This window comes from Triticum aestivum, chromosome 4D (genome assembly GCF_018294505.1).
Source record: "Triticum aestivum cultivar Chinese Spring chromosome 4D, IWGSC CS RefSeq v2.1, whole genome shotgun sequence".
Lineage (NCBI taxonomy): Eukaryota > Viridiplantae > Streptophyta > Magnoliopsida > Poales > Poaceae > Triticum > Triticum aestivum.
The window spans coordinates 419,177,576-419,194,883 of record NC_057805.1 but is presented as its reverse complement, the minus strand read 5'-3'; the positions used below and the strand labels follow the sequence as shown (position 1 = coordinate 419,194,883).

Sequence of the window (17,308 nt, the reverse complement as noted above, 5' to 3'; positions counted from 1 at the left end):
CTTTCCCGTTGCAACGCATAGGCTCTTTTGCTAGTGTATCCTAAAGCCAGAAAGGAGAGCCTTACCTTTTCTTGGTGCAACCAGACGGAAAACCTTAGCGCTGATGACACCGGAAAGCAGCGATGGTATGAGGATATCCACGAGTTGGCGTCACCAGACTGTGAAAGTAAACCTGGATTGGCTAGCTAATTAATCAACAACATAGTCCATGCTAACATGCTTTGCTTTTGGATCGGCTTAATCAAGTGCATAGGCCATGCTTTACTTTTGAATCGGCGTCAGATAAAGGAGGGATAGGGATTATTCGGCGGAGAGATAATAATAAATAAAGAAAGAAAGAAAGAGAAAGAGGGGATCATGCATGTTTCGAGGGGGAGTTGGGATTGCGATGTGCGGATGAGTCACCTGCCGTCGATTCGGCACGGCCGGTTTGACGAACTCGAAACTGGGTTCGCTCTCTGTAGGTTGGGGAGATTCTGGGTCGAAGTTGTACCCAACACCACCACACGTCCACGCAAACTCAACCCGGGTTTCTCACCGGTCATGGCGAGACTCGTGTGCTCTTACGGTGGATTCAGTTAAATTGAGCTTTTGCTAGAACAAAAAAAGGCACTGAAGCTCTTCCAAACTGAATGTTAACAGTACAAAGGCATATAGCGTAGAACGTGCATGAAACAATCTCGATCTTTCGGCGACACGCACGGGCAGCGACCGACCACGTCCGACACCCCGCAACCCCAGCCAGGAAAATCAAAGTGACAGCATGCGCCCGTGTGCAAAACGCACACGTTTAACGGACGAAATGACGGCGGACAACACACACACACACACAAGCAAATACAACCTGTCTCTTGTTTCCTGCTTGGCCGCGTGCAGTGCGTACGAGCCAGCCACACACAAGTCGGCAAGCACTTTCTCTCGCCGCTGCACCGCCTTGGCATCTCTTGGTGGCGGCATCACCCAATCACAGTCAGCCGTGTGTGCGCGCGTCAGCGTGAGTGTGGTTGCCTAGTGCGCGTATAAAAAAGGCCATGCGCTTCTGCTCACATGGTCAGGCATACATAGAGCCCTGAGCGAAGGCCTCTCCCCGCCGCGGACGGACTGCAGGCTCCAAGAAACACGAGGGGAGGATCGATCCAGGGGTCTAGTTAAGCGTTAACAACCTCTCGTTTCCACCATACGTACAGTAGCTTTTCGTCCGGGAGAAGCAAGCAAAGCAAGCTCTGGCTTCCTGGGGCCGGCCAGTCGAGGTATGTACGGCAATCATCGCCAGTTCTTCCACAGTTCCACTGAATTGAGCTTGCCCTTTTTTCTTAAATTCTCTAGCTTGTTTTGAGATACGATTCCTTGTCTTTTAGCTTCACAAGCTCAATTCAACCGCTTCCGCATGCAGATAGGAAGATTATGTTAGATCGCCCGATTGGTGCTTTTACTAGGAATTAGTAATACTCAAGCATGTGTATGTTCGCAGTAGTGAAGCCAAATTAAGCTTAAGGGTGCTGGAAGAACCTATGTATCCAATAATTGTGTGGTTTTTCTTATTCAATCCATGGAGCATACCTCAGCTACGAGCAAAAATAGCAGGATGCATGTGAAGAAGCAAAAATTGCATGTGTTTTTCCTTTACACGAACCACCCATTTGCAGTACTGCAAAAGAAGCTGTTGTTAGTTAATCAGGAGCTATAGCTTAACCAGTTAGTTACTCTAAATCGTGATGAAGCATACTTGTTAGGATAGGGATAGTGTTAGGTGTCTCCGTTTACCACCAAATTGTATTGGGCGGGTGATAAACGTAACTGTCCTTGGACTATGCATGTAACCGTGGCCCTGTCAGATGTTGACACTTTTGATGGAATCGGTTCATCGGTCGGTGTCACACGCGGCCGTAACAACAGTGACCAAAGTGTTCCACTCCATCTTCTTCTCCTCAAAAAATCAATTATTTCCTTCTTTCCGTGTGGCGTCGTGTCCTGCTGGTGTAGGACTAGTGTTGCGGGTGACGATCCATCTGGAGGCACGCATCATGGAGCTCAAATAATGCCGCAGGCCCGCGTATGCATGCCATGTTAATTTGCGGGACTCAAATAATAAGAATAGTATTCCATCACGATAATTTATGGGCTTTTTTCCCCTTAAGGCTGGAACATATTTATGGAGAAATTGCAAAATTCCATTGTTTGTATGGGCATATTCTGACATCTCTGCTGCCTCGAGTTCGTTCCAGCAGGTGTTTGCATCGATCGTCGTCGCACGCAGGAAGAAGCTCCAATGTTGCGCGAGAGATGGCAGGGATGCGTTTTTATCCTCGTCCTTCTTCTTCTCTCCAACGCGGCGTCAGGTATGTGTCTAGGCCCGTGCTCCGGTTTCAGTTTCAGTTTCAGTACGGTGCTGCCGGTGCCGGGTTCCATTCTCGCTTTCCTTTCTGTCCCCGGCCCAAGATTCGTTACTTAACTCGACATACATTTCCGGACGTACGTAGAGCATCGTAGAAAGAAAGAACGATGGAAAGAAAGACAGAAAAGGATGTAACATGGCGGCACTACATGACGTGGCGTCTTTTTCCAAAGACGCGACAGCACGGCACACAGACAGACAGAGTTCTATTCGTTTTCGTTTTCTTGAAAGCGCGCAGCAGCACAAAGGGACTTTCTAAGCTGCGATGCGCGTTCCCTTTCCAGAGTCTTATCTTGAGTGAGCCATGAGCAAAAAAGGCGAGAAGCAGACGCAACACGCGTACAGGCTAGCTAGCTCATCGGTTGTGGCCTCGTGCTGTGATGCACCTACCTAACTATCTTACGTACATTCTCGATCATTCTCTCTCTTTGACACATGCAAAAGCCTTATCACTCGCAGTTATCCAAATTATAGCATTTGCCACTCGAGCACTGAACAGACTCAGCCCTAAAGCTCCAATGATGTGGCCAAACAAGGAAAATCTTAACTGCACACTGACAATCACTGACAACTGAACTCAACTTCACCTTGATGTCATGAACTCATGATGGACAGGCACTTCTCTGGGGGACAACACGATGCTCCCCACGGAGACGGAGGATTCTCCGTCAGACTTGGCGAAGATCGTGCAGTCGTCTAAGCAGACCAAGCAGGCGCGCGTGTGCGGCGGAGCAGACCACCGGCTGCTGCGGTCACTCGCCAACACCGGAGCGGAGGTCATGGTCACCGTCCCCAACTCGCGGCTGCAGCACATGGCCGAGTTCCGGGAGGAGGCCCGGCTCTGGGTCGCCGCCAACGTGGCGCCGTTCCTCCCGGCGACCATGATCACACACGTCCTGGCGGGAGACGACGCCCTGTCGTCCAGCTCCGGCTCCCCCGGCGACGCCCACTCGCTGGTCCCCGCCATGCTCAACCTCCACGCCGCGCTCGCCGCCGCCCGCCTCGACGGCCGCGTCAGGGTGTCCACCGCGCTGTCGTCGGTGCCTCTCGCCCCGTCCTGGTCCGCCGCCGTCGCGGGGCTCGTCCTGCGGTTCCTGAGCGAGACCGGCTCGCCGCTCTTCCTCAAGCAGGCTCGCGCGCGGGAGGCCACCGACGACGACGCCAGAGTCGGCGACGCGTACGCCGCGATGCGGGCGCTCGGCTTCTCGGGCGTCCCGCTGATCGCGGCCGAGTTGGAGCTCGACGGCGCGCTGGTGTACCACAGCTACTTGCATCATGCTGCCGGTGGAGGCGGCGGGAGGCGGTCGCTGGCGTCGGGGACGTTCTGCGTGGCGCTGCAGAACGCGGACCCGACGGCGCTGCAGGCGGGGCTGAGCTGGGCGTGCGGGCAGGGCCAGGCCGACTGCTCGGCGATACAGCCCGGCGGGGCCTGCTACAAGCAGAACAACCTGGCGGCGCTGGCCTCCTACGCCTACAACGACTACTACCAGAAGGGCTCCAGCACCGGCGCCACCTGCTCCTTCAATGGCACCGCCACGACCACCACCACCGATCCCAGTAAGCAGCAGTCCGGCAAAGCTTCTTCTCCTGTACGTACCACCATGGATATATGTTCTCTGATTCTTTCATGTTGATCGCTCGTTGCAGGCTCAGGATCGTGCGTCTTCGCAGGAAGGTGAGCACCATTTCTCGCGACACCTCAAATAGTCACCACATTCGTGCTCCGAGATCGTTTCACGAATCTGACACGGTACCAATTTCGTGGTTGCAGCACCATGGCGGGGGGCTCCAACTCGACCGTGCCGAGTGCCAGCCCGCCGACGAGCCTCGCCCCTCCGTCGGGTGGCCTCACGCCTCCGGTCGGCTCGAGCCCTCCGTCCGACTTCGGGCCCCCTCCGACCGGCTTCGGCCCTCCCGCGAGTGGCTTCGGTCCCCCGTCTGGGTTCGGCCCACCGTCTGGCTTCGGTCCCCCGTCGGCGTTCGGCCCGCCCGGGAGCTTCAACGGGAGCGGGACCTTCGGGCCCAGCGGCACCCTCGAGCCTTACGGCATGGGGTGCCGCCACGTCGCCTCTTTGGCTGCCTCCACTCTTGTGTCCGCCATTGTTCTTGCCGTTCTCGTCGCGTCGCCCGATCTGATGTAAATTATGTGAGTGTGAATTTGAATTAGCTATAGAGAGGAGAGCTCACGTTGTTGTTAGATCACGCCCGTTCTTGTCGCGTCGGCCGACAACTCCATAGTAACATGTAATAGCAGCGTTGTAAAATACAATACAGTCAGAATAATATTGTAATACGATATACAGTGGGCATATTGATGAAATTGTTCAGACAATTCGATGTGCATGTACTCACTAGTAGCCGATTAAATTGTTCAGACATTAAAAAAAACAGTTGTTCAGACAATTTAATGTACTCACTAGTAACCGAAAGACAGTAGGAGTGAAATAGAAGTATAGGGGAATTTGTCATGTCACAGGGTGGGTATCACAATCGGCGGGAAAGAGACCACCCAAAGTAGCAGTAGTGTTCCTGATGTTGTTTGATCTGTTGTACACGATTCAGCAGTTTTTTTTTAGGAACACCTGCAATTTTATTCATACTCATAATAGTTACAAGTACATTGATTTGGATCTAAAATCCAAAAAAATACAAAGTAACTTCTATGACTAAGAATTACAATGAAATCTCTTGGAAACACCTTCTTCGCCGTATCAATCTCTGTTAGAAGAAATACTCCAAAGACTTCGGTAAAAAGGCTACAATTGGACTGGAGCAACGATGTTGTTACTCTCTCACCCGCACAAACATTACCAATAATAATTTTTGAAAGCACCTTGAGTTGCTCATCCAAAAAGATGGGAAGCCTTGATACTTGGGCCGGGGATGATCCCCTAGAAGTGTAGGACGTCGGATCACAAAATCTTCACCATAATGTCGATGAAACACTTCAACTTCACAAAGAATCAAACCAACAGAAAAAGTTTGACACGCCAACGTAATATCATCAGATCCGAATAATCGAATTTGCGAGGACAGAAAACTCTATAACCTTATGGCACCGTCAAAAGAAAGAGAGTAAATTTATTCTCACAAAATACGATGATCACTAGACGATGACGAAGATCATAGTATTCTGAAGATGCGAGGTCCCCCCACCTCTAGGCGCCAAGATGGCGGTCGGAGGCGAGGGGACCAAAAAATTCCTAGCGGTGGCGGCGGCGCTGCAAACTCTCTCGGCCGCAACGTACAGGATTCAACAGTTAGGAGAAAACACATACCGATGGGCTCTCACCTTCTTTGCCACGAGTCCTATATCTCGCCTACTGCGGGACGTAAATCGGCCTCGCCTACAGCACGCGGCCGATGTACAATTTTGATTTTTGTTCATTTCTTTAGGCTTTTTTCGTTTTTATCAGTTTTTAGCATTTTTCACCGTGCTTCTTCGTTTCTCTTATGTTTTCTGTTTTATCGTGTTTCTTCACTCATTTCTTTGTTTTCCTTTTTTTTGGCATTTCTTCACCGGTTTTCTATGGATTTTTTCAACACATGTCTATTTTTTCTCAAAACACACTGTGCATTTTTCATATACACATGAAACTTTTTTTCATACACATTGAATATTTTTCAAATACACGATGCCCATTTTATTTCAAATACATGCTTTAAACATTTTTCTCCTATTCCCGCAATTTTTTTCCTATACATGTTAAACATTTTTAAAATACATCTTGATTTTTTTAATTGGCATGAAACATTTTTGTTAAACCACATGGACTATTTTTTACATTTTTGTTAAACCACACGGACAACCGATGTATAAATTATTTTTAAAAATGTCATAAACAGTTTATGAAAAGCAAGAATATTTGTTTAAAATGTGAATATTTCTACGAAATATTTTTATTGCTACGAAATATTTTTTATACTTCATAATTTTTTTACATTGTATAAACATTTTATAAAAAAACCATGTACATATTTCAGAAATATATGAATATCGTTTTAAAATGTCAAATAATTTTTTAATTGTATTAAATATTTTTTTATTACAAAAACATTTTTTAAGTTCAGCATAAATTGTTTTGAAACCCGAGAATATTTTTTAATTGTCACAGTTTTTATAATGCTATCAACAATAATTTAGCACCGCGTTAAGTTTTTTGCAATGTGTGGTGAACATTTGTAAAATTTAATATTTCGTTTTCATTTTAGAAATATAAATAAAAGTAATAAAAGAAAAAAAGGAAAAAGGAGAAAAAAAATTGGAGCACATTGTTGCTCCTCTCGTGTGCTGGGCCGGCCATTTATGGAGTACTGCAGGCAACACTGTGTCGTGTCTCGCGGCAAGCGATACATAGCCGCGGCCCTTCTTCGCCTCAGGAGCTCCATGTTCCCCAAAAGGCACCAAAAGTGTTTGTATCGTGTAGCATTTTTCGAAAAAGATTTAGGTCTATTAAAAAAGTTCATCAGAAGAATAAAACAGTGAAATGTATCTCAATAATAAAAATTAAATCGAGGTCTCTAGATCATCGAACGATCACTACCGCTGTCAGAACGAGCCATTGACGTGCCACTGTCGCCACTCCTCTACGAGAGTCGGCTCGACCTTGTTGATGACAATTTGGAAATTTTCGCGCACGTGCCACTAAGGACCAGCACCTTGAAGCCAATGTCGTCGTCATTGAACCTTGAATAGATCTGAAGCAACTGACACCAAATCTCACTGTCGTGTATGCACGGAGAGAAACCCTATGCTCGCTGACCCAAGGAAATGACATGATTCTACGTCAGGCTCCGTTGATTATGTTCAGATGACGCTTACGGGGAGGATTGAAGCTGATAAAACAAATTTGAAGAAGAAGCATTGCTACCCGCCTGAGTGCGGCACCTGCGAGGACTAAAAACCCCTAATATAAATACTAGCCGGAGCGGAGGCACCGGAATTCCCTTCCCTACCACCGTCCGCTAGAGCAGCAGGAAGAGGGATGCGAATCCACAGGCTCGCCAGCGAAATCCGGCGGCGCATTTTTAGTAGCCAAGTCAAATTTAGATCAATTTACAACAAATAGAGCATTTTGGAGACCGAGTACCCTGGAACCTTAATTTTGAAAAAAAATCAAAATCCAAACTTTTCTGTTTAGAAAAATACACATGTATAAAATTTCAAAGTACACATGTACAGAAGGATGTAATATGTATGTAAAATTTTAAAATTCAAACTTTTCAGTTTAACTAAAAACACACATGTATACAAGGATGTAATGTGTATGTGTGTACAATTTTATGGTGAAATGCCTTGAATTGCGAGCGGCACAAAAAGAATATATGGACTTTGACGATGAACAATACGTATGCTAAAAAGCCTTAGATTTGTTTCTTTTTGTAGCTCTCCTTTTAACGCATTTTGACCTGAAAATCTGCACGTATGTGCATTATGCATCTAGGTATATGTTTATTATTTTTTTCAGAATTTTGTAAAACTGAAAAGTTTGAATTTTGAAGTTTTTAATTAAGGCCTTCATGAAGCCCGGTCTTCATTTTGCATTTTTGATTTGCAACGGGGACTTTAAGCTGACTACCCGAGGATATATTATCTCCTTTTAAATTGCATAAAACTGGAGACAGACCAAAACCTGACCCCCTCCCCTCCCCTCGCGTCGTCCTCCCGTGGCGACCCGAGGGCCCCTAGGGTTCCCCTAGGCGCCGCTCCCTCCACCCCTCCTCCCCTGCCGCCACCCGAGGGAGTCGTCGGGCTTCGCCTCGGCGACTGCTGATGACGGTGGCGGCGGGGCTTCGGCGCTTCGCTCGCTTGCCTTGGTCCCCGGAAGCCGGGCGGCGGCCCGGTTGGTGAGGCGGCGTCGTCCTTCGGCTGGCGGCGCGCGCGGGAGGTGCGGGCCGGATCCCTCGGCTGCTCGGGCAGCGAGGTCCTGGCGGGCAGTGGTCGCGGCGCGGCGAGGTTCCCCCTCCTCTGCTCCAGATCTGAAGGACAGGTTCTCCCTCTCTCTGCTCTCCCTTGCTGGATTCGCCTAATTCTGGGTCTCTGATCCCCGGATCCGGTGCCGGCGGGTTGCTCCCTGAGCAGGTGGTGCTGGACGAGCCCGGGGGAAACCCCTGTTGGTATTCCCAACACGGCGGCGGCGGCGCCCCTTTTGCGTCGGTCTGCTCGTTGGAGTCGCAGCCGTGGGCTCCCATCCACATCCCGGCCATGCCTCCCGGGCGAAAGCTCAAATCCCGGCGTGGGATGGGCGGCGGCGACGCCTGGTGCGTCGTGTCCTCCTTGGAGGCGCCGTCTGGGGAAGGTTGGTGCTTTGGGGGCGTGTAGCAGTTGCAGGTGGGCGTCTGGCGTCTGTAGAGTCGATGGCGTATATATTCGGTGCAGGTTTCAGATCCAGCCACAAGTTGCTCAGCGGCGGTGTTTTGCAATGCCCCGGCGGGTCGGCGCCCTCGAGTCAGGGCGGAAGGGGATCGGGTTCCCCTTCCTGGCAGCAGTAGCGCTGTTGGTGCCGATTTGGCTGGTTCTTGAGTTCCTCGGACCTAATCTTCGCCATGTGGCTTGGCAGCTTCTTCCTTTCGGCGACTCTCCCGGCGGCTTACCCTCTTCCTTCGGTTCCCTACGACGTCTGCGTCGCAGCCTCCATGTGTGTGCTCCGGCGTGATGTTGGTTGTGATCCATGGCTGGCCCGGACTTGAGGCCAACCTTGCTTTAGCTCTTGGGTGAGCGTCTCTACACTTTGACGGTTCGGCGCCTTCGAGCCTAGGCGAGGGGAAGGGTTCCCCTTCGGTGTTAGAGAAAGCATGTGTTATGTCATCTCCAGTTCCTGGTTTCAGTCATGTGCCCGACCTATTCTAGCGGCTGCAGATCCTCGTGGCTTCTTCCGTAGTCGTTTCAGGGCCTTTGTGTAGTGGGCTTATCCTCAATTAGCTGCAATTCAATGTAATTTCCCGTTTGCTGGTTGTAGGTGTAGCGTTGTAAGTTGTTCTGCTTTCTCCCTTGTATCCTTTTGCCGTTGCTTTGTTCGTGGTCTGCTCTTGTACTCCTGGCCGGTTGATGGCTTTGTTAATTCAAAGTCGGGCTCCTCTGGAGCCTCCGTTCCAAAAAAAATTGCATAAAACTTGACTTGGCTGCAAAACAAATAGTAAGTTGCACATTCGACCAGGCACAGTGAAGCAAATTTCACCATATATCACAGTTCACAAAATTCAGCGTGGTGCTAGGCATGGATTGGTGGTTCGTGCTGCGTCCGGTGACCCGGCTCTCAGTCGGCGGTTGATGGATCTAGCGGCTAGTGTACGTCAGCGGCCTCCGTAAGGTGCGGTTGGTTGCTCTGACGATGGGCTTCTTCGACTACGAGCTGGCTCGGTGGTGGTGCTAGGTGGTCGCCGTTGTGAGATGGTGTGTGGATGAGGTGGTCTTAGGAGCTTTGGTGAAAACCCTGTCTCAGTTGTGCCCTGTGACCAGCGATGGCGGCGGCCGTGGCCGTCGCTTATCTTCTTGGAGACATCGTCGTACTGCTGCTACACCCCTCCCGCGTGGATCGCTGCATCTCCGGGGAAAACCCTTGATCTAGTTTGATCGGACGATGACGGCGCCTTGGTGTCGTATTCCCTCCTGGGGGCTTCAACTTTGCAGCTGGATGTTGGCGAGTGAGACCAGTGGAAGACGGTGGTATTGGCACGAGGCTTCTGTGGCAATGATGATGGGGTGAGGAGTGTCGGAGACGTGGCTATGGTTGCGGTAGTCGACTCTTCTCCGGCGTGTATGCGGGATTGTCTCGGCTAGTTTGTTGCTATGAAGTTGAAGCTGCGGCAGCGGGCCTCGATGGTATACGATGACAGGCGGCAGGTGGTTCGTTCGATGATCTTTTGCCGCTGGTTTTCCATCAGAGTCATAGTTGTGCTGTCTGGTCACCGGTGGTTGGGTTTGGCGCGGACCTTCATGCATCTCCACACGGCCTCTTTCAGTGTGGGTTGAGTTGACGATCGCCTACGGCGAAGTTGGAGTTGTTTGCTCAGGGTTTAGGGACGACGATGACGCCTCTAGGGAAGGAGTGATGACGATGACGCCTGTGTGCTGTCTCACAAGACCCTCTTTGAAATGGTGTGCGTGAGGTTTCATATGTGTGCCGCCAGGGGTTGTCATGGTTTTTGCCCGGTTCTTCACAGTGAACTGGGCAACCTGGTTTTCACTCGGTTTTCCTCAATTAACCAAGTAACTCTTTTCTTCTTAATGAATGCAGGATAACTGCCATTTTGAAAAAAAAATCACAAGTCATTATATTCCCTAACTTAAGCTATTACGTATAACCAAATGTGCCAATAAAAAATAGGCTGCTACAAAATGAAACGGAAGGCGGAAAGAAGTAAAGGCCATCACTTCCTCGGACCCAGCACTAACCGACCAAAACCATCTCTGAGATTCCTCACTCTTCCTCTCATTTTCTTGGTTGGCCTCCAAGCATCCCTTTTTTTTTATGTGATGTGATGTGGTTCAAGCGCCCCTATGCTTTAGCAGAGGGCTAATTAAACATCTCACATCGTAATGATTCTTTGATCAAAGCAATGCTAATTAACATGTACCGACATACTATCCTACATGGGTACGTGTTGGTTGCTATGAGGACTGGCGTTTGCTAGCTTTCGGCACGTCGGCTTTTGTTCGTGCTCTTGCTTTCTTTCTTTATCGTGAGGAGTACGTAATAAGATAAAGAACTAATAATTCGCGGGACAGCTGAAATTCTAGAGCACTCCTGCACGAGACGAGAGGTATCGATCAGATCTGCTGCTGTGTATCTGAACGACGTGCGAGTGCAATGCAAGTCGCGCGGGATCTGAGATTGATATACGCGTCGACCCGATATGATGATACGTGTTTGATGGATTGGTATCGTCGCAACCTCAGTCACCAGCTGGTTTAGCAAGCGTGGAGGTGGCTGCGCACCCTCTCTCAAGTTTTAGGTTTCATTTACGTATTTTGGTCGGCGATCTGCATCGTCGCCCAATTTTGACCAAGACGATCGACGTGGTGGTGTTTGATTGATTCTTCGGTGAATAGTCTAATTTTAGCGAATTCTGTTGCACACACAGCCACGTCGAAGTTGAAGACCTTATCTCTAGGAGAGGCGTCTTGCTCTTCAAATCTTGTACTCAATATATACTCGCCCTCGAGGCTCAATAATACATCCATCATATTCCACCAAACCTCTCTCTCCCTTCTAACATGGTATTTATCGCAAGTCGATCCTAAACCCTAGCCGCCGCCGCTTCTGCACCTGCGCGCCGCCCCCGGTGCGGTCGACCTCCATGACCGCCGTCGGGGGCCGCGCCGCCCGTACCTAGGGTTCGTCCGCCGGCCGTGTTGGTCGGCTGCCCTAGAGAGTCTTTTTCCCGAGCCCTTGCTCCGGGTTTTTTCGCTCTCTCGCCGGTCGTTTTTTGATCGGCGTTTTTCTTTGTGGTTTTCCGATCTATGCTTGATCGGTTTGCGTCGCCCACCGCCACCGCCGACACCCCGCGGCTCTACTCCGACACCGGCGCGACTGGCCAGCTACTTCACCGACCCGGCGGCCTCGCGCAACAGGCAGCCCTCAAGGCCGTCGTTCGCGCGCCGGCCCGCCCGTCGCCCTGCGCCGGCCGTCACCGCCCTGCTCCGACCGGGACACCTGCATCGCCTACAACCGGCGGCCTCGCACCATGCGGAGGCCAATCATAGCCGCCGCTCGCGTGTCGGCCCGTCAATCGATCCACGCCACCCGCCTCCGCCGCATCTGCCCGGCGGCCCGGTGGTCTACCTCGCCGGCCTCGTCCTCGGCTGCGTCGGGACGGTTGCGTCAGGCTCGTCGGCTGCATCAACTCGGGCGCCGCTGCTCCGTTGGTCGCTCGGGTCTCGCTGCCCGGGCGCCGGCGTTGCTTTGGCAGCCCGGATGCCGGTGCTGACAAGCTCGTCCGCACGACGTCCCGCACTGTCCGTCGTCGCCGGCTTCTGTTGGAAGTATGCCCTAGAGGCAATAATAAAAGGTTATTATTATATTTCTTTGTTCATGATAATCGTCTATTCTTCATGCTATAATTGTATTGTCCGGAAATCGTAATACATGTGTGAATACATAGACCACAACGTGTCCCTAGTAAGCCTCTAGTTGACTAGCTCGTTGATCAACAGATAGTCATGGTTTCCTGACTATGGACATTGGATGTCATTGATAACGGGATCACATCATTAGGAGAATGATGTGATGGACAAGACCCAATCCTAAGCATAGCATAAAAGATCGTGTAATTTCGTTTGCTAGAGCTTTTTCAATGTCAAGTATCTTTTCCTTAGACCATGAGATCGTGCAACTCCCGGATACCGTAGGAGTGCTTTGGGTGTGCCAAACGTCACAACGTAACTGGGTGACTATAAAGGTGCATTACGGGTATCTCCGAAAGTGTCTGTTGGGTTGGCACGGATCGAGACTGGGATTTGTCACTCCGTGTGACGGAGAGGTATCTCTGGGCCCACTCGGTAATGCATCATCATAATGAGCTCAATGTGACTAAGGCGTTAGTCACGTGATCATGCATTGCGGTACGAGTAAAGAGACTTGCCGGTAACGAGATTGAACAAGGTATTGGGATACCGACGATCGAATCTCGGGCAAGTAACATACCGATTGATAAAGGGAATTGCATACAGATTGATTGAATCCTCGACACCGTGGTTCATCCGATGAGATCATCGTGGAACATGTGGGAGCCAACATGGGTATCCAGATCCCGCTGTTGGTTATTGACCGGAGAGGCGTCTCGGTCATGTCTGCATGTCTCCCGAACCCGTAGGGTCTACACACTTAAGGTCCGGTGACGCTAGGGTTGTATAGAGATATATGTATGCAGAAACCCGAAAGTTGTTCGGAGTCCCGGATGAGATCCCGGACGTCACGAGAGGTTCCGGAATGGTCCGGAGGTGAAGAATTATATATAGGAAGTCAAGTTTCGGCCACCGGGAAAGTTTCGGGGGTTACCGGTATTGTACCGGGACCACCGGAAGGGTCCCGGGGGTCCACCGGGTGGGGCCACCTATCCCGGAGGGCCCCGTGGGCTGAAAGTGGAAGGGAACCAGCCCTTAGTGGGCCGGGGCGCCCCCCCTTGGGCCTCCCCCCATGCGCCTAGGGTTGGGAACCCTAGGGTGGGGGGTTTCCCCTTGCCTTGGGGGGCAAGCAACCCCTTTCCACCCCTTGGCCGCCGCCCCCCCAACCCTAGATGGGTTTTGGCCGCCCCCCCCTCCCAAGGGGGCCTATATAAAGGGGGGGAGGGGGAGCAACCTACAGCCTTGGGTGCCTCCCTCCTCCCCTGCTACACCTCTCCGTCTCGCAGAAGCTCGGCGAAGCCCTGCCGAGACCCGCTACATCCACCACCACGCCGTCGTGCTGCTGGATCTCCATCAACCTCTCCTTCCCCTTGCTGGATCAAGAAGGAGGAGACATCGCTGCACCGTACGTGTGTTGAACGCAGAGGTGCCGTCCGTTCGGCACTCGGTCATCGGTGATTTGGATCACGGCGAGTACGACTCCGTCATCCACGTTCATTGGAACGCTTCCGCTCGCGATCTACAAGGGTATGTAGATGCACTCCTTTCCCCTCGTTGCTAGTATACTCCATAGATGCATCTTGGTGAGCGTAGGAAAATTTTAAAATTATGCTACGATTCCCAACAGTGGCATCATGAGCCAGGTCTATGCGTAGTTACTATGCACGAGTAGAACACAAAGAAGTTGTGGGCGTTGAGTTTGCCAATTCTTCTTGCCGCTACTAGTCTTTTCTTGTTTCGGCGGCATTGTAGGATGAAGCGGCCCGGACCGACCTTACACGTACACTTACGTGAGACAGGTTCCACCGACTGACATGCACTAGATGCATAAGGTGGCTAGCGGGTGTCTGTCTCTCCTACTTTAGTCGGAACGGATTCGATGAAAAGGGTCCTTATGAAGGGTAAATAGAAATTGGCAAATCACGTTGTGGTCATATGTAGGTAAGAAACGTTCTTGCTAGAAACCTACAAGCCACGTAAAAACTTGCAACAACAATTAGAGGATGTCTAACTTGTTTTTGCAGCAAGTGCTATGTGATGTGATATGGCCAGAAGATGTGATGAATGATATATGTGATGTATGAGATTGATCATATTCTTGTAATAGGAATCACGACTTGCATGTCGATGAGTATGACAACCGGCAGGAGCCATAGGAGTTGTCTTTATTATTTTGCATGACCTGCGTGTCATTGAATAACGCCATGTAAATTACTTTACTTTGTTGCTAAACGCGTTAGCCATAGAAGTAGAAGTAATCGTTGGCGTGACGACTTCATGAAGACACAATGATGGAGATCATGATGATGGAGATCATGGTGTCATGCCGGTGACGAAGATGATCATGGTGCCCCGAAGATGGAGATCAAAGGAGCATGATGATATTGGCCATATCATGTCACTACTTGATTGCATGTGATGTTTATCATGTTTTTGCATCTTATTTGCTTAGAACGACGGTAGCAAGTAGGATGATCCCTTATAATAATTTCAAGAAAGTGTTCACCCTAACTGTGCACCGTTGCAAAGGTTCGTCGTTTCGAAGCACCACGTGATGATCGGGTGTGATAGATTCTAACATTCGAATACAACGGGTGTTGACGAGCCTAGCATGTACAGACATGGCCTCAGAACATACGCAATACACTTAGGTTGACTTGACGAGCCTAGCATGTACAGACATGGCCTCGGAACACGGAGGACCGAAAGGTCGAGCATGAGTCGTATAGAAGATACGATCAACATGGAGATGTTCACCGATCTTGACTAGTCCGTCTCACGTGATGATCGGACACGGCCTAGTTAAGCTCGGATCATGTTTCACTTAGATGACGAGAGGGATGTCTATCTGAGTGGGAGTTCATTAAATAATTTGATTAGATGAACTCAATTATCATGAACTTAGTCTAAAATCTTTACACTATGTATTGTAGATCAAATGGCCAACGTTGTCCTCAATTTCAACGCGTTCCTAGAGAAAACCAAGCTGAAAGATGATGGCAGCAACTATACGGACTGGGTCCGGAACCTGAGGCTCATCCTCATAGTAGCCAAGAAAGATTATGTCTTAGAAGCACCGCTAGGTGATGCTCCAATCCCACAGAACCAAGACGTTATGAACGCTTGGCAATCACGTGCTGATGATTACTCCCTCGTTCAGTGCGGCATGCTTTATAGCTTAGAACCGGGTCTCCAAAAGCGTTTTGAGAAACATGGAGCATATGAGATGTTCGAGGAGCTGAAACTGGTTTTTCAAGCTCATGCTTGGGTCGAGAGATATGATGTCTCCGACAAGTTCTTCAGCTGTAAAAAATGGAGGAGAACAGTTCTGTTAGTGAGCACATACTCAGAATGTCTGGGTTGCACAACCGCTTGTCTCAGCTGGGAGTTAATCTCCCGGATGACGCGGTCATTGACAGAATCCTCCAGTCGCTTCCACCAAGCTACAAGAGCTTTGTGATGAACTACAATATGCAGGGGATGGAAAAGACCATTCCCGAGGTATATTCAATGCTGAAATCAGCGGAAGGGGAGATCAGAAAAGAACATCAAGTGTTGATGGTGAATAAAACCACCAAGTTCAAGAAGGGCAAGGGTAAGAAGAACTTCAAGAAGGACGGCAAGGGAGTTGCCGCACCCGGTAAACCAGTTACTGGGAAGAAGTCAAAGAATGGAACCAAGCCCGGGACTGAGTGCTTTTATTGTAAGGGAAGTGGTCACTGGAAGCGGAACTGCCCCAAATATTTAGCGGACAAGAAGAAGGCCGGCAACACCCAAGGTATATGTGATATACAAGTAATTGATGTGTACCTTACCAGTACTCGTAGTAGCTCCTGGGTATTTGATACCGGTGCGGTTGCTCATATTTGTAACTCAAAACAGGAACTACGGAATAAACGGAGACTGGCAAAGGACGAGGTGACGATGCGCGTCGGGAATGGTTCCAAGGTCGATGTGATCGCCGTCGGCACGCTACCTCTGCATCTACCCACGGGATTAGTTTTAAACCTCAATAATTGTTATTTAGTGCCAGCTTTGAGCATGAACATTGTATCTGGATCTCGTTTAATTCGAGATGGCTACTCATTTAAATCTGAGAATAATGGTTGTTCTATTTATTTGAGAGATATGTTTTATGGTCATGCCCCGCTGGTCAATGGTTTATTTTTGATGAATCTCTAACGTGATGTTACACATGTTTATAGTATGAATACCAAAAGATGTAAAGTTGATAATGATAGTCCCACATACTTGTGGCACTACCGCCTTGGTCACATTGGTGTCAAGCGCATGAAGAAGCTCCATGCAGATGGACTTTTGGAGTCTCTTGATTACGAATCATTTGACACGTGCGAACCATGCCTCATGGGTAAGATGACCAAGACTCCGTTCTCCGGAACAATGGAGCGAGCAACCAACTTATTGGAAATCATACATACCGATGTGTGTGGTCCAATGAGTGTTGAGGCTCGCGGAGGATATCGTTATGTTCTCACTCTCACTGATGATTTAAGTAGATATGGATATGTCTACCTAATGAAACACAAGTCTGAAACCTTTGAAAAGTTCAAGGAATTTCAGAGTGAAATTCAGAATCAACGTGACAGGAGAATAAAATTCCTACGATCAGATCGTGGTGGAGAATATTTAAGTCACGAGTTTGGTGCACACTTAAGGAAATGTGGAATAGTTTCACAACTCACGCCGCCTGGAACACCTCAGAGAAATGGTGTGTCCGAACGTCGTAATCGCACTCTATTGGATATGGTGCGATCTATGATGTCTCTTACCGATTTACCGCTCTCATTTTGGGGTTATGCTTTAGAGACTGCCGCATTCACTTTAAA

The 17,308-nt window shown here is 49.6% G+C and overlaps 1 protein-coding gene across 2 annotated transcripts; it reads left to right on the top strand.

Moving 5' to 3' along the window:
- The first annotated feature begins 982 nt into the window (after positions 1-982).
- On the top strand, positions 983-4,732 carry LOC123098292 (glucan endo-1,3-beta-glucosidase 1). Of its 2 annotated transcripts, none has more exons than XM_044520252.1 (5): positions 983-1,250; positions 2,226-2,339; positions 3,011-3,952; positions 4,043-4,070; positions 4,167-4,732. In XM_044520252.1, the coding sequence occupies exons 2-5, from the start codon at positions 2,270-2,272 to the stop codon at positions 4,534-4,536; spliced, it is 1,410 nt and encodes a 469-aa protein (XP_044376187.1). In that variant the 5' UTR covers positions 983-1,250; positions 2,226-2,269; the 3' UTR covers positions 4,537-4,732. The 2 variants fall into 2 exon arrangements, with proteins under 2 accessions (XP_044376187.1, XP_044376188.1); XM_044520253.1 differs by having other exon boundaries at positions 1,004-1,250; positions 2,229-2,339.
- The last annotated feature ends 12,576 nt before the right edge of the window (positions 4,733-17,308 follow it).

Excerpts from the sequence above, each read along its gene's own strand:
- LOC123098292 (XM_044520252.1), top strand. The coding sequence starts at position 2,270 with ATGTTGCGCGAGAGATGGCAGGGATGCGTTTTTATCCTCGTCCTTCTT. Across the intron at positions 2,340-3,010 it reads TCTCTCCAACGCGGCGTCAG|GCACTTCTCTGGGGGACAAC; the intron begins GTATGTGTCTAG and ends CATGATGGACAG. Across the intron at positions 3,953-4,042 it reads GACCACCACCACCGATCCCA|GCTCAGGATCGTGCGTCTTC; the intron begins GTAAGCAGCAGT and ends CGCTCGTTGCAG.